At 37.5% G+C, this 16552-nt stretch overlaps 2 protein-coding genes across 12 annotated transcripts; one reads left to right on the top strand and one right to left on the bottom strand.

The window, feature by feature from the left end:
- The first annotated feature begins 45 nt into the window (after positions 1 to 45).
- stas (Transmembrane protein stas) lies at positions 46 to 1632 on the top strand. 2 transcript variants are annotated; one of them, XM_065477189.1, is made up of 6 exons: positions 46 to 200; positions 435 to 567; positions 629 to 757; positions 810 to 1008; positions 1064 to 1202; positions 1307 to 1632. In XM_065477189.1, the coding sequence occupies exons 1-6, from the start codon at positions 167 to 169 to the stop codon at positions 1474 to 1476; spliced, it is 804 nt and encodes a 267-aa protein (XP_065333261.1). In that variant the 5' UTR covers positions 46 to 166; the 3' UTR covers positions 1477 to 1632. The 2 variants fall into 2 exon arrangements, with proteins under 2 accessions (XP_065333261.1, XP_065333260.1); XM_065477188.1 differs by lacking the exon at positions 46 to 200 and adding an exon at positions 241 to 375.
- Positions 1633 to 2858: 1226 nt separating this feature from the next.
- Positions 2859 to 16426, bottom strand: LOC135935874 (protein jim lovell-like). Of its 10 annotated transcripts, XM_065478457.1 has the most exons (8): positions 16286 to 16425; positions 15354 to 15543; positions 15083 to 15295; positions 14791 to 14965; positions 14266 to 14424; positions 14145 to 14207; positions 13255 to 13475; positions 12375 to 12561 (listed from the first exon to the last, which is right to left on the bottom strand). In XM_065478457.1, the coding sequence occupies exons 2-8, from the start codon at positions 15537 to 15539 to the stop codon at positions 12526 to 12528; spliced, it is 1053 nt and encodes a 350-aa protein (XP_065334529.1). In that variant the 5' UTR covers positions 15540 to 15543; positions 16286 to 16425; the 3' UTR covers positions 12375 to 12525. The 10 variants fall into 10 exon arrangements, with proteins under 10 accessions (XP_065334527.1, XP_065334530.1, XP_065334526.1 ...); XM_065478455.1 differs by lacking the exons at positions 12375 to 12561; positions 13255 to 13475 and adding an exon at positions 2859 to 3406; XM_065478458.1 differs by lacking the exons at positions 12375 to 12561; positions 13255 to 13475 and adding an exon at positions 5329 to 6205.
- Positions 16427 to 16552: the final 126 nt, after the last annotated feature.

The raw sequence follows: 16552 nt of genomic DNA, 5'->3' as shown, positions 1-16552 counted from the left end.
CTCACTCTTATAAATATGACTTAAGGCAAAATTATGTTTTATGGCGCGTGTTTTGAATATCGAGGAAATATTTTTCCAAATCAGAACCCAGATAATGAGTAACAAAAACACGCTATTTGGAGGCCTTTCTTGACTTTATCTGTTGACCGTCGACCCGTACAGAGCCATGGAAGTCACTGAGAGGCGTCATAGAGGCAAAGGTTACATGCTTTCCCACAATGATTTAGATTGTTATGAATGAATCAGGTTTCAGGCTGCTCTTAATTTATGTAATTCTGCAACTGACAATGAGCAGTATGACATGTGCAATTTCTCAATTTTATTCCTCTATTGGGCCTTACAATTTTTTCTCGGGCTTGCTCGTGAACTGCTCTGGTTGAAAAATGTGCTGTCTAAATAAATGGTTTTGCTTAATCGATCTTTTTATCTTTTAGATGAAGCAGAACTGCCAGAAGTGACGAAACGACCTGAAAGTACTAGAAAGGCGTTTGTAGTGGTTGGAGTTGTCTTCATTGTGTCCTTACTTGCCTTACTGTATGTCTATCAGTGTTTCCCTGACTTGGAAGAGTAAGTTCATGCCTTGTATTTTGCATCACATAATTGATTTCGTCATTAATATATTTACCAGGGATGAAATACAGCACATCAAACTTCCAAGGGACATAGAAGATGCTAAAAACCTTGGAAAGGTTTTGTACAGATACAAGGATAAATACTACTTTGAAGTGCTGATGGGCGTGTTCATCTCCTACATCTTGTATTATTTAAACTTGTTGCTTAATCTCACAAAAGTAATCAATCTTTTCTAGCCTGCAAACGTTTGCGATCCCGGGGTCAATTTCCCTGTCGATTCTGTCAGGATTTCTATTCCCGTTTCCGGTGGCCCTTGTCCTAGTCTGCTTCTGCTCTGCAACTGGGGCCACGTTCTGCTATCTTCTTTCATTCCTTGTAGGCCGAAGACTAGTCTACAAATATTTTCCAGACAAGGCTCGCTCATGGGCAGACAAAGCGAGTTCCAAATGTTGTGCCTTTGATACAAGTGTAAACCGAATTTGTTTTACAGGTGAACAACCATCGGAGCAATCTTCTAAATTACATGATATTTCTGAGGATAACGCCTTTTCTGCCTAATTGGTTCATAAATATAACTGCTCCGGTTATCGACGTGCCAATGTTGCCTTTCTGGCTCGGAACATTCCTGGGTAAATTTTTGGATTCATCTCATTTCTGTAACTGTTAATAGAATTAACACATTCACAAATCATTTCATTGTTCAGACTAGTAATGCTTTCTCTTCTTCCATTAGGAGTTGCTCCACCGTCGTTTTTGGCCATTCAAGCTGGAACAACCCTTCACCAAATGAGTTCTAGTGGAGACGCAATTTCATGGACCTCTATCATTCTTCTAGCAGCTTTCGCGGTGCTCTCATTGGTGCCAGTATTGCTCAAATCCAAGCTCAGGGACAAGTTTGAGTGAATCTTGGTGTGTTTGCAACTATTGTTGTAATGGCGCTGATACTAACAAAATGAAAGCAAGTATGAATGAATGTCTAACCAAGTAGGTCTTGCTAAGTTTGTTTGTTTTCGGTTTTTCACTATAAAAAAATAAAAATACCTTTATATAAATTATAAACCGCTAATTTTGCTGGTGTATTTCCTCGTTAGGAGAATCAATGAAAGACTTGTGATGGTTTACAATGAATGATCCAGAAAATCTAAGGAGTAGAAAATGTTTTAAATCGCTAAGGTCAACCATTGATTTCAATGAACAAAAGTGCACACTCATTCAGTAAACCATAACAATTATTATTATTGTCAATATAATGACAAGTGACGTTGACGAATTGGCTGTTCATAAGGTGTGAGTATGCAACCCGTGTGAAGCGAATGCAAAGCAAAATGCCTAGCCTAACTTTGGCAGGCGCTTCAGCATAGGCTAATTTCTCTGATGTAGAAATATACAGCTACAATTGCATTGCAGACCCGTTTGCTCAAAATTCAGGATATCATTTCTGGAAAGAATCCACAAATACTATCTGCCAACATTTTTGGCTGGCATTCTTCAAAATCCAATTTTAGTTCGTGACTGATATTCTCTAATGACAAAGTCATAATAAATTTTCAGACGTTTCAGCCATAATCTCAATTGGCTGGCCAAATTGTGGCTGGCGGTGCCGGCGACCGAACAATTTTGCCGCTAACTCCAACAACTGGCAGCTGACAGAATTTTAAAAGTGTACAGTTTAATAGTGCTCGATTGATCAACTTTTTTAGTGGTGTGACTGGCGCAGCTTGACCAAATTCACGGCGGCTGGCAACTTACCACATGACTCAAAATTTGCTGACTGGCATTGCGGCTGGCTGAGATCTCTAATTATCACGATCATGACTTGTTTGCTCTCGCTTTTCTATTTTCCAAAGAAAGTTATAACAGAATCTGAATATAATTTTGACCATGTACCATTTGTACTTGGTTGACAAACAACAATAACTTGATCGTAATGATTTTCCATTGATGCAACATTTCACTAGAGCAAAAGTTAATCCCAAAATTCCTTTTTAAGCCTGCATCGAATACAATACTTTAAATAACAAATTATTGATGGTTACTTTTTAACTCATTAATAAATGTTAAAAATAAGCCATTTTTATTCTTTATCGCAAATATTTTTTATTCTGGTATCCATTTCATTTATATATTATTTCAATTTCAAATCATTGATATAATTTAATTTAATCTCAAAAACAAAAGTAATTAGATGAATGAACAAAGTCATTTAATCATTTGTATAACTTATAATTTCAAAACTGACTAAATTTTAACACAAAATTTCAACTTTTTCATACCTACTTATCAGTGGAAAAATTTTTAACTGAAAGAACGAACCATAACGTGACTATATATTCATAGTTAAAGAAGTGACCCTACAGATTAATTTACAACTCGTTTTGTAAATCCTAAAAAAATATAAATATGACCTAGCAAAATCGACATGATCTACTATTTGTCCCTCTCCTTACTGATCTCGGTTCCCAAAATCAAACGTTACTCACACAACACTTCACAATAGAGAGCACTAAAAATCTTTCTAGGGTTCAAAGTGGATTAGTTCAAGTTCACTTCTTCTTCTTCTTGACCAGGTTAGCGTGCACCTGAGTTAAGTGCCTCCGCAAGCTGTGCGTGGTGGCAAAGATTTTGGCGCACACGTGGCACGTGGTGACGCCGACGTGTTGGTTCACGTGCTCCCAGCACTGGTTGTACCGGTCGAAATCGACCTCGCAAATGCTGCACACGTACCTCCCATTGCGGCTGACCACCTTGCGCCGCTCGTCCCCAAACTTTGGACTCCTCGTGTCTGCCCTCTCTGGATTGTACACTGCCCGCACCAGCAGCATGCTCGCGCCGTCTGAAATACAGAAAATCTAAGATTAATACGACTCATCTACAATTAAATACACAAGAAACTTCATCGCGCATTTATTTAGAATCTGGTTTTCAATATTTATTCAAAGCGGTAAAAACGAACGACTTAAAAATACCACATGCAGGTATGAATAACAATAAAACTACTTATTAGGATCCTAATGATAAAAATGAACAGAGCTAAAGATTTCAGACCAATCAAATAAAACTCGTTCTTAAAAATAATCGTAGAACTATTTATGGGTTAAATTAAGATAATTGATACACGCGAATTGTAGTCGTCAAACAGGGCTTTAATTCGCGCGTGACCAGCGATGGATGTGTACACATTGTGACACTGTGCGCGCTAAAACTGCCCAAACGCTCGGCTTTGCGGCGCGCAACCTGCGAGGGTGCACACCCCGCATCAAGAGAGTAGCGTATCTGAATTTCGTAAGACCGGCCATGATCTTTGTCCTCCCAGCCTGGCACCCGACAAGTCAAGACAACATTTAAAGGTTGGAGACTCGGAGCCTTTTCTCATTTGAATATAATTTTTGACCATGTACCATTATTATTTGCACTTTTACTTGGATGAGAATAAGCAACAGTAACCTGATTGAAATAATTTTCTATTAATGCAATATTTCACTAGAGCTTAAGTTAATTCGTTACTCACTTTCAAATTTCTTATTTAAGCCTGCCTTGAGTTAGTGTTGTAACAATACCTTAACAATTTATTGGTTAATTTTGAATTCATTATTAAATGTTAAATAAGCCACTTTTTATTCTTTAAAATACGTAATGCAAAATTTATTTATAATACTCTGGATGTGTCATAGAACATTCTTAATCGCAGTAGAGTTAATATTAATAATGCACAGCGGAGGCCAGATTCGTGCGACGCGCAGATATGGTGAGGTATGGCGCGAAAAAACGGTCACGTGAAAATGCGCGAAAAGAACCAAGTTTTTGTCAATATTGTGACATAATAAGCATTACTTATACTAACTCGTCAAATTTCTAGGGGCACTTCTCGGAACTTAGGGTAGCATTGATGATATCTATTTCCTCTTTATAACGCTAGTGCAGTTACAATTATAGGCTTTCATTGCGCGCTCAGGTCGGAATTTCACTGCGTTTTCTAAATTTCATTAATTCGGTACATCTTCTAAATTTTCCTGCACAGAAATTTTTCAGTAGATCATACACAATTTAAAGGTATTAAACGCTTGCAATCGGTAAATCCACTGGACTCGCTGGTTTGCCATGTTGATCCTGGTGACTCGCAGCAAGAGCCTGAGGATTGCAAATTTGCAAACGAAGGACACTATACTGGCCAGAAAGGATTGCTGAAAATAACTCCGTCGGAGAGTTTTCAAGCATTATTTGCTCGATATTTTCTATTTTATCCACTCTCGTAATCGTCACTGCGGGGTACGAAATTAGTTGTATTTTTGTATCTTAACCTTTTCATGCATAGAGAGCAAAATATTATCTAGATTTCCCATTTACAATGCAGTTTAGGAGACAAAAATTAAAAAAAAAAAATTATAGAATTTTCAGTAGTTTACTGATTATAACTAAACAGAAAATACAAAATAAATTTCATCCAGTCGAGGTAAATTTCTTATTGTTAGCTCTGACGACTCATTTTCCTTGTCCAGACATTTTCCTCGTCGTTGAACATGATATAGACCTTCCCACAAATGACACATGTGGTCAGGCCCTTATTGTGTTACGCCAGGTGCATCTGGAGGATGAATTTGCTATCCATATTCTTTCCGCAAATGGCGCAAGTGGTTTGGTTAAGATGCGATTGAACACAACACATTGGCATTTCCATTGTCTTTATTGAAGACAAACCCAAATTTTCTTCGTGTGAAGTCAAGATGACAGTGATATAAGAATAAATAATTTTTTTTATAAAATCATGATAGCGAATGATAAATGGCTTTGGTTAATAATTCAAAACATTTTTAAATCTGGGTTTTAAGTTTGCTGGTTAGCTAATTTTTACAGCCTCCATCACTTAACAGATGGATGAGTGCAACGTTGGGAATTATGTAAAATAGATTATCTTAAAGTCAATTCTTTCTCTCAGTTAGATCTCGGGGATAATTATTAGACTCAATAATTATTATTCACTAATTATTCTAATAATTATTTTACACTCAATATGGAATATGGGGTTTATTATAATCTTAAGAGCGCAAGCGGCGGCTTCGCCGACTCGCTTACATGCCCTCTCTCGCTATCGTGAGAGTCGCTCTCATTGTTAGAAGGAGAAAGGCAGGGAAGTTGAATGTGTGACCGCTGCAGCTTAGACTAAAAGAGTGGTTGCTTATACCATCACAACTAATTTATATATTATACACATTCACATTGTATCAAATTTTTCAAACATAAAATTGCTTTTTCGAAAAGCCACGTTCTATAACTTCTGATCACGGATGACTTGAGGACTTGGGAACAAAATATAATGGCTTGAATTAAAGCCAACATCTTCCCTTTTAAGGAACGTAAAGTGATTTAAGTTCTTGGCTCGTGCTGCAGGTTTATCACGTGGTTCGTTGTTTGTGTTTGGCCAAATGCGTCTTCAGATTGGAGACGTTGCTCAGTATTTTGTTGCAGACGTGGCACATCGTGTTGCCTAGATGCAACTGAAGGTGGTTAATGCACGCCGTGTGATTCAAGTACAGCCGCGAGCACACGCTGCATATGAATTTGTCCCCGCTCTTAATAGCTCTCGGCTTCTCGCTCGTCGTGATTAACGAGTAAGTCAACATTTCCCGTGCGACGCCTGAAATCATGCCACAAACATTTGAGCTTCTCTTAACCCCACGCTTGTAAAAAATGCTTTAAAACATGCAGTCAAAAATGCGTGCTATCCTGTTATATTCTACCGTGGTTTGCAAAATTTGCCCCAAAAGGCCTGTGTGCTCAGTATGACAACTATTTTCATTTAACTTGTCTACTTCATTTAGAGGAAGAGGACTCATAATAAATATCCTCTTTCGACATTTACACTATATTTTCATTTTTAATTTGAAGCAGCGTCCTCGGCGTGTACCAAGCTTTTTATTTTTCCTTATTTTTACACAGCAGTAGTGAAAATTTAAACCACTTGCTATACACCGAGGAAGCTGCTTCTACTATCATCTGAAAATTATTGCAACCTCGAGTGCATCTGATCTCATATTATTCTCCCGAATCGGTAGAGGGCAGTGTAACTGTGCGATAAGCGCGTTACCTGCACTGACCCTTCCACCTCGCACGACGACGGTCATATCAAACACTCACTCCAAAGATACGAAATACCGTGCGAGGAAATATTTTGAAGATGCAACAACATATTTGTAACAGACCCGCATTCGATTGGGATAATACACTCATTTATTGTGATAAATTATTTTCGCTGTGAACAATTAATTATTTAATGTGCAATATTTGTAACTAAGAATCATTTGTATTACAGTCCTGTACCACTACCAACTTATACGGTTATCAAAAGATGATTGAATTAAAAGACGTTTTTCCATTCTGGGCTCCTCGATAACCCACAGTGGCTAGAATTTGGCAAAATATTCGTTCATTCGTCTTGCTGGCCATTTGAAAACTATAACAAAATAATGCACGTTGTTGACGTTGACAACTAAATGATCGAACACAGTGCTAATTATTATATGCCTGTTCCTTTATTAGCTCATAAAAAATTGATTTCGCGATTGTATTCCAGTGTCTGCTGGAATTCAAAGAAAATAATTATTTAGTATACAAAATTTAACGAATTTGCCTTTAATAGCCGTCTTGAAAAGAAAAAAATCTATCAAAATTCCCTCTTGCCATGGGAATTTTGAGTTCATGAAAAGAAATAAGTTTGAAGTTTGTAAAGATAATCACGGCTAACCACAGCTATGGTTTCTATCAAAGTGGCGCAAGAAGCCCTCGTTAGTAATAAAGGTCGCACGACACAGTTTGCAAGTGAACGAGTTGTGACAGTCCATCATGTGCTTTGAGAGCGACGATTTGGTGAAGAGGGTTTTATTGCAGATAGTGCACGTGGATTCCTCGTAATGCTTGGCGCTGTGATTTTTGCATTCGTAGTAACTAATGCATTTGAATAGGCATGTGGTGCACTGGAAACCTCCGTCACCAGTCCCTCGAATCAGACGCCTCTTCTCGATCCCACTCGATCCATTCGCTGAAAAGGAGTATGCACGATGTAAGAAACGGAACTAGTCATATTTTCCGATTGTATAGTGAATTCGATTAATTGTTACATATGTGTGTAGATTGGCCAAGTTATAAAATAAAAAAATAAAAATGCAATAAGATACATATGTTATCATATGGCTTAAGAGATGCATTTATTTAATATGGAATTTTACTTTATTAATCTTACCACCAACAGAGTAATTTTGCTGTGTTAGATTATTGCATCTCTATTAATAAGCTTTAAAAAGCAGCTTTTTTCAAAAACTTATAAAAAATATTGATAAATCAGGCAATTTTCAAATGATGAGTGCCCTTTAAAACACAGCAACTGAGAAATTAAATTATTTCTAGCGGAATAAAGTTTTTATTCCATTTTTGCACGATTTTAAAAATCATTTTAGGTTGTTTACTCCTACCTTCTGGGGCACACGTCATACGCATGTCATGTTCAAATGTTGATCATTTTACAGGCTTACGAAGTTACTAAGCTCATTTTATTTATTTTAATCCCAATTCTGAATTGAATGAGACGATGATGATATAATTTTTAAGACGACGAGTTTAACAGCTCATAACCCAACTGCACACATTTTAGAAGCGACTTTGTGTTCACGGCTTCGCACAAGCTGCTCACTCTGCGCACGTTTTTATACGTGTACCTGGATGTTTTGTTTGACAAAACTTTTTTAAGTTCGATACCCAACAGTATTATGGAGACACAACACAAAATGGAATGAGGCCTCTCAACAACGGCTTTTTTAAGAATGATGCCAAAACACGCATGTTTTGTATGCACTTGTAAATTTTCTCAAGCGAAGAAACGTTTTGATGGCCAGAAAACTAGAGCGTATTTTATCAGTCCCATGAAAAGAAAGTATTTTGTTTACAACTTAATATACCGTAAAGAAGCCACAAGTGAGTATTTTATCTAGTAACCGAGTGATTTTCCCCAAAAAATGGTCTCGAAACTCTTTAAATTTAAAATACGTTTTCTATGATCACTGTTTTTCTTTGCAAATTTTCAAGTGGTTGACAAGAGCGTTGGTTGTGCTGAGTGTTCGATTGCACCGGTCGCATTTAGTTCGGCCCAGATGCACGTCCTCGTGCAACTTTAAACTGAGGGCATTCGAGAAAACTTTTCCACACAGTTGACAAGTAGTGGCACCCAGGTGGAACTGCATATGCCGTTGGCACGACTGCGCAAATTTGAACGTTTTGCTGCACACGCTGCACATATAATAGCCCCCGGAGAGTCTTTCAACTCGTGACGCAGCTTGGGCGCTCAGATCCATTTGGCTCAGCAAGAAATGAGACGCGTTGACTACAGCAAACCCTGGAATCAGTTCCCGCAAACTGTAAAAATCTCGCTGGGTTTCTTATCTTTTTATGTGAAATGGATAAAGCTGCAAGAGGAGTAGTTGTTACTGTGTAGCCTAATAAGCACCACCTTACAATGATTCGGAAATAACAGGTTTCGAACCATTTCTAAAACAGGTATATTGCTCTAAAAAGTGGGAAGAAGCAAGGCAACCTCAACGCAATCTGTGCAAGGGCTCTATAGAATCGCAAAACCATAATTATTAAAAATCGTGCAAAGTTTTTAACAAATTAAAATCAATCTGTTTCCTCACCAGTCACCAAACTAGTATAATGAAAAGGACATCACACATTTTTCCTTATTTTAATTGCATATTTATTCATCCCTGCAATCCCTATCGCTCCCTGTTGATAAGTAGCCACTATTTGGAAAAATTTATTGCCGGACATAGCTTTTAAAAGATTTTGACTAGAGTAGCAGTGAAGAATGCATTAAATATTATGGAACCACTAAATTTTTTCTTGCATTAAAATGTGTGCCTCCGCACTTTCAAGTCTAGTATTCTTCCAAATACATTTGTTTTATACTTTCTCTTGTGCAGGATTTATGTGTTTGGTTAGTATTCTTGAGTTTGATGTAACAATTGATTGAAAAGGAATTGCCCCTTCTCTTTCATAAGTTTAAGATAATTGGGACTTATTCTGTGGATTTATTTTAGTCAAATAACTATACTGAAGTGTTAAGTTATCGGCCTTTTCCAGCACGATTTATTATCACACAAGTATGAACAGGATAAATTATTACATATACGAAATTTGGCGAACAAATAAATTTAAAATCAATTGAGTTTAGACGCTTAACTATTGAATTACATTCTCAAACTCTGCATTTTAATCAACATATAAAAATATTTTCTGGATTTGTTACTATACTTGTAAATAAGACTTTCCGTGAAAGTATATGCAATATGTAATCGGCTTTATTAGGTAAATCATAGTTCACAAGGAGCACGTCTTAAAGTGGTTTTGCAAGTTTTTGCACGTGCTGAATACTTTGCCGCATTTGTGGCACTTGGTTCTGCCCATGTGGAACTCCATATGGTCTTTTAGCATGGGCACACTCATGAAAATCTTTTCGCACAATCGGCACTGCGTTTCACCCGAGTGGTATTTTAAGTGTCTCCTGTAAGTGACGCTACTTTTGTACACCCTTGAGCACTGACTGCACCTGTAACCGTCCACTTCACTATCCCAAGCCGATCCAGCCGAACTGGCCAATGGGTCTGTGAACCAACAAAAAACGTTTCAATATTCTCATAATGCAATTCAATTGGTGCATTGTGTTAAGCTCATTTTTAAAAAAAAATCGAGACAGGTATGTCCAATTTTCAGTATATACATGGAACCGCCTTTATTTGATCAATAAAAGAAAATTAATTAGTTAAAAGGAAATTAATTAGTTCATTAATTTGATCACGAAGTATAGAGGAAGACTTAGGATGGGGCAAATACGACAGCTGTAAACTTTAAATTATTTTTATTTGTCTTTGAACAACAAGCACACAAAAAGCAAATGAATACATTTATGGAAGTAATCTATATCTATAGTATGTCAGGTTGGATTACTTTTCTGGTATTTTCCATTTTCATCAGTTGTATCAGTCTTTACTGTAAATTCTTACAATCATCACTCATTTGACTTAGGTTGTGTGGGTCTCGTGCATTTTCACCATGTGTCTTTTAAATGAGCTAATATTTGAAAAGGTTTTGGAGCAACTATGGCACGTCGTCTGGCCCAGATGTAGCTTCAGGTGTGCTTTGCACGCTCTTAATGCTTTGTAAGTTTTGAAACAAAAACTGCATTGGAAGCTGTCGCCGACTCTAAGCGCTTTTAGATAATGAGCGTTAAGCAAGGTTAAGTCCGGCACCAGCTTGTCTGAAATCAGTATTGGATTTGCATTAAATGTATGAATTAAATTTTCAGAATTTTCTTTTCAGCAATTCAAACTGCTTAGTTATAAGAATATGGAAGTGGAAACAGCGCAACGATTTAAAGCGTACGTTGTAATTTGAGGAGGAGAGACTAATAAAATAAGATGAAATTTTTCAAAATTTAAATTTCATTCAGGACACATCGCAGCTCTTTATCTCTTAAATTAGTTAAAGCATTTTTCTTAATTATATCAATTTTTTGGAACATCTCCAGCATTTTACCAATACAACATAAAAATATCGTAAAATTCGATAAAAATCGAGGGAGTAAAAATTACGAAAAAATACGCAACAAACAACTCTACAAACCTAATTTCACAATTAAATTGCAGTTTTCCAAAATAAACATGGAAAACCCTAAACCAAGGTTAGCCTCTGTAGCTTACTTTTCATCGCGGTCATTTTCTTCTAATCTCACGTATTGTCCGAAGAAAAACTAATAATTTTGGTCGGTATCCAGGGTTTCCTTGTCAGTTGCCAATTTAGAATAACAATACAAAAGAAAGGTTCCAGATGAAAATTAAGGTGCATATTTTTCAATCGCGGAGCTGTAATCTTTTTACAGGTTTGTGGTGATTTTTTCAATTAAAATTCGATCAGTTAAGTATGCTCCTTTAAAGTTCAATTTTTACTTTTTTCAAAAGCTCAGTGATAATTGACCTCAATCGTAGCGGCCAACAGAATTAATTATCTACACGCCTATTCTTGATGAGGCGCGATCTTTTTATTTATTTATTTATTATTCCCTCAAGATGAAAACATTACCACCATTGCTTTTGTTTACAGCAGCTGCTAAACGAGCCATGTGGGTCCAAAAGGATGATGAGCGAATATCATAGACCGTACAGGCCGAAAGAGAGATAGTAAAACACTAACTTCATTTGCGGTTATTGGAACAATCGCGGATACAAGCACTGTTTTGTCACAAGAGTTATAAGAGTTAAAAATGATCAAACTTGTAAATTACACTACACAACGCAGTTTCCTCAGAAATGAACCTGATTTTATTTTCTATGTATTGATACTATTCGCAGCATAAATGAACAATAATTATTATATTTATTATATCTTATTGTTAATACAAAATTTTTGGGGGGATTCAAAATCTGATCTATACAATTGGCTGTTCTCCCAGCATCGGAGGCTACTTTTTGGCCATGACATAAACTAACGCTTTGTACTTCTTGCGTTTGCAAACAAGCCCGTGCTGTCGTTTCAGATCTAGCGCGTTGGAGAATGTTTTTCCGCAGTGGCCGCATTGTACATTTCGGTGCACCCTTAGGTGCATGTCCAAGTTCCACAAGTTAGTGCTAACTCTGCCGCAAATCCAGCATTTCGTAAGGCCGAGGTGCGACTTCAAGTGCCCACTACAGCCGCTGTAGTGCCTGAACGTGTTGCCACATACGCTGCACTTGAACGAGTTGCCGATCTGTATGACGCGCGGTTGATCGGCCTGAATGTCGCGAGGTTCGTCGGCTGTTTCAGCCCCCAGTGTGGCCGACACGACAGACGCGGGATCGAGAACTCTGTCCTCGTTATTGGTAGGTTTATGCTTTTGGCGCCGCGACATGATACGCCTTTGGGAGTACCGCTCGCTCAGCGAATAAACGTCCGTGACGACTGGGGAGACGTCTGCAAGCATTATGCAAGTTATTAATTTTCAGTGAGCTCAACAGCCCCGATTTCAAATGTTAACTTTTAAATTGATCAACAACAATCTGTGATGTTTTTTGGTTTTCATTATTATTGTTTATTATACGTTATTGATTTCAATCCACTTCATATAAAGCTTAGTCAAGTTATGCAGAGCAGAGGATGTCTTTATTTCAATTCTATCTGTCCTTCGATAGAGATTTCAAATTTGTGAAATTATTGATAATTTTATCAACTTTTGCTCGCCGCAGCGATTAGTCTTGTAACACTTTAGGAAAGTTTTAGGATATTCATACATTTGTCTCAATGCAATTTTATATATTATGGTTTAAAAAATACATATTTCTAATATTTTCTTAACTGTGTTAAAACACCCAACACTAATTTGGTCTCAAGAAGCAAAATGGGAATCTCAGGGCAAAAAGTTAACATTCTAAAAATGTTCTCTTCATCTTTTGCACACATTTTGTGATTCCAAAAATTCATCACCAGTGCTTAAAAATTAGAAACGATTATCCAGTAGTATTCAACTCATAGACCCTACTGATTTCATCATGTTTTGCATGACTTTTCCTGGTGATTATATAGCACATTAGCGTCAGAGAAATGATCTCCGCAGTTGCTGCACGTCACATTTTTGTGCATCTTTAGATGCAGCTTGAGGTTGCTCACGTTTGATTTGCTTTTCCCGCATATTAAACAAGTGGTCAAGCCGAGATGGAATTTGGTGTGCGCGTTGCAGCCACTGCGATATTTATACTTCTTGTCGCATACGCTGCACTTAAAAAAAGCTCCCTCGCGGATTACGCAAGGACTTGCATCAACGTCAAATTTAGCTGCAGATGCAAAACTATCCTCGCTGATTGAAAATGCGGCCGAGCTCATTGGATAGCCTGCAAGCAATCATTTAGTCGATTTGGTAAATTTCTAGTGAATGCCTTAATTTTAATTCAATCAAATGACGTAAAAGCTTGATATTTTTCTTTCAAGATTTACTAGTAATCTCAAGTGGAGTATTATTCACTGATCAATTTCAATGCCTGAAATTATATTTAAATCCTCGTGAGCCTACCTAACTTTAATTTCAGATATCAGCACCGCATTTCAGCTATAATTCTTATCAAAATGCCAACTCTACCACTACACTACATGCAAAATGGGAATTTGCAGCTCAATAACAAATCCTAAAAAGCAGCATGGTTTACAAACAAGTGTAGTTGAATAGTATAAATTTTGGATACCGGTTGAAATCTGGTATGCATCAAAAGATAAATCCTTCTAAAAATACAACATACCATTCAACTGGATTAGAAAGTAATGAGAACCCATTTCAGTACCTTGATTAAAAACCTTTGAGGTATGAGGAAACCCACAAATATATCTTAAAAAACGCTACCAACGTTTCATTTATACCAAGAATGATTTATGGCAAGCAAAAACACCTTCACATGTTGTTACAAAGTATGAATTTCTGGTAATGAAGCCGTACGTCAATTTGAGTTTAAATTGAGGTCGCAAGAAATGTTAATGAGCTACAAACATAAAAATGCTGTGATTCCTACCTTTCTCTTGCGCACTTTGGTCTCCATCCTGCCCATCGTTTTGCTCCAGTTCATGAGATTCATCTGTGGGAAACAAATTTCATATAATCTCACACGTAAGCAAATTAGTGTCAAATCCAACCTGCTCCCTCATATGCATCGCCTTGAGCCATGTCATCATCTTCTGCAACATACTGGCCATGATCTGAGGTAATTGACACCTCCTCATCCACAGCCTCCGTTTTCAAAGGGAGGTCAGAGAATGGTTCGATCACAGGCTCATCAACAGGAACAGCTGAAACTAAAAGAGGGGAAATAATTATCAAGGGTTGATGCTCCAAATCTTGATAATCTGTAAGAGTTGTATTATCTCTGAGAAATACCCAAATCACCTGGAATCTGTTCTTTAGATAAAAAGGAAAAGCTATGTAGAAAAATATCAAACAAGGAATAGTCATTTAACAGAGCAAGGTTTTAAGAGGCAACATCCTCTAAGAGACTGTTAATTTTGTTTGACTATGATACCGTGACAGGGCATGAAAGTGCTAAGGCTGAATAACTTCAAATAGAGAGCAGAGAAAACTTGATATGCAGGAAAGGTATTCTTTGAACTACAGATCCTTTGCGAGTTTAATATTAGAAGGAACCAGAATTGCTAATTGTGTACCATTTGGTGCGGCGTCCTCCTTGCGGGGAGGAGAAACTCGTCGCCTCCTCTTGCTCACTAAAGGAGCAGCAGATTCTGGCGAAATGTTGGGAATGCTGGTCAGCAAGGGGTTGGCTTCGAGCGGTAGTTCAGGCTCAAGAGAAACGCTCAATATAGAGGTAGATGCAGTCTTGATCTGCGCATTAACAATACAATTAGACGGTGGACAATATTGCGTGTATTAGTTGTAAAAAAAAACAAGGATGCTATTGAAAGCATTGGAGCCTTGTTTCAAAGTCAAGAAAATTTTTACCTCTTCAGGTGAAGTCTCCAAATTTCTTTTCTTGGCAGGTTGGCCACTTTTAGTGAGTCCTTGGACTTCAAGCAGCTCGGCTGTGTTGAGGAATGAGGCGAGGTTTTCCTCAGCAACACCCACCTCGCCATTGTAAATGAACTCAATCAGGGCAGCAAGGTCATCAAACGCAATGTTGCGGAAAACAATGACTGGGTGTTGGCACGGATTTTCCTAGAAGAAAATCAAAGGTTAATTTAGCACAAATATGATTGGGAATGGGACTGTCTACCTTGAAGATGCTCTTGAAGTAGGGGCTGCATGCAGACAGGAGCATTTTGTGGGCTGTGATCCTCTTTCCTTCGCAGCTGAGGGTGACATCAATGAGGTCGCGGTCGACCCGTAGAGAAGCAAACGTTGTCCTGATGTGGTCCACATAGTTATTCCATTTCAAAGAGTACAGCTGCCCCTCCGCCATGGTGCTGGCAACAACGTTCAGATAGGATAAGATCATACACTAAGACTACGCCGCGACTTTCAATTTTCGCCACCCACTTTTAATGGGATTTTCGTAAGAACTGATTTTGTGACAGTTGTGACACAATACATTGTATCATAGCCCGGCGGGAACAGATATTTTTCTAAAGTAAATAACATATATATACTATATGATAGATATAAAAATGTATCATAGATAATACGCAAACATAATATGTATCTATGTACATTATGAATGTACATATGTAATACATACATATTATGATACATATTATATGTGTGTGTTTGGAAAAGCTACAGTTCTCGCCAACTTTATCGTTTACACGCATCAAATCTGTCGTCCCTGTACTAATTACATTGAAAGGCGAAAACTGTAACTTTTCCATATGTATCTATGTACGTCAATGCAAATATCAAAATGTATCAACGTATCTACATAATGTTCATATATGTATGATATGTATGTACGTAACTTTATTAGTTCACTCAGGTTTCTCGTTTTCCTCCACGAGATTATTATTCATGGAGTAAGAAGTGTGCGAACGAGGTAGTAAAATGATTTATCCATTTTTTAATACTTAAAACGACGCGAGGACGACGCCATCGCAACAGCTCGATTTATATGTATGTATCTATGTACATATAATATGTATTCGTAAATTTTATGATCGTTATTTAGGTTTACTGGCAAGATAGCGAAAATGTCTGAATAATTTTGTATGATACCTGATTGTATAACGAGACTTCCGGGCTAGGGTTATGGTCACTTTAACTGTTAATGTAAGCGAGTTTTCTTTTCTGACATCTCTTAGTTAGTTCACAGCAATCCACAACAAACACACTAAGAAGTTACGTCATTAGTTTTAGGAGGCGCTACTGTCACGGTTACGCCCCTTTATTTGGTGGATTTATGGGCGTAACTTTTATTTCTTTGGGGGATGCATGAACGTTATCCCCACTCCTTGCAAGAAATAGGGGTGTGACGTGGGCGAA

Source organism: Cloeon dipterum, chromosome 2 (genome assembly GCF_949628265.1).
Source record: "Cloeon dipterum chromosome 2, ieCloDipt1.1, whole genome shotgun sequence".
NCBI lineage: Eukaryota > Metazoa > Arthropoda > Insecta > Ephemeroptera > Baetidae > Cloeon > Cloeon dipterum.
The sequence above is the reverse complement of the archived record's forward strand: the minus strand, read 5'-3'. Positions and strand labels throughout refer to the sequence as shown.